A 265-nucleotide genomic window follows, 5' to 3' on the forward strand; every position below is an offset into this window, starting at 1 on the left:
ACCGGGGCTGTGGGCTGGAAGCTGCAGGAGGGGAACTCCAGGTGCTCCGCGTGGCCCGGCTGCCGGGGGCTCGCGTACTGGCCGGAAGGAAACTTGGCTGGAGGCGCGTCCTCACTCTCATGACTTATGATCGAGTCGACATAATAGCTGCTAAGCGTCCCAGAAATGGACATTCTCAGACATTATCCGGGCGCTAGCAGGGGGAAGGGAAGCGCTCGCGCGGCGGCGCCCGGGCAGGGAGAGGTGGCACCCAGACCGGTGTGAG

The 265-nt window shown here is 64.9% G+C and overlaps 1 protein-coding gene across 1 annotated transcript in view; it reads right to left on the reverse strand.

The window, feature by feature from the left end:
• The window catches only part of HOXB9 (homeobox B9), a 3,350-nt gene extending 3,091 nt beyond the window's left edge, over window positions 1–259 (reverse strand). The window contains exon 1 of the mRNA XM_005868203.2: window positions 3–259. Within this exon, the coding sequence (XP_005868265.1) occupies window positions 3–173 (171 nt within the window). The 5' untranslated portion in view covers window positions 174–259. The remainder of the gene's footprint in view (window positions 1–2) is intronic.
• Window positions 260–265: the final 6 nt, after the last annotated feature.

Source organism: Myotis brandtii, unplaced genomic scaffold, assembly GCF_000412655.1.
Source record: "Myotis brandtii unplaced genomic scaffold, ASM41265v1 scaffold265, whole genome shotgun sequence".
NCBI lineage: Eukaryota > Metazoa > Chordata > Mammalia > Chiroptera > Vespertilionidae > Myotis > Myotis brandtii.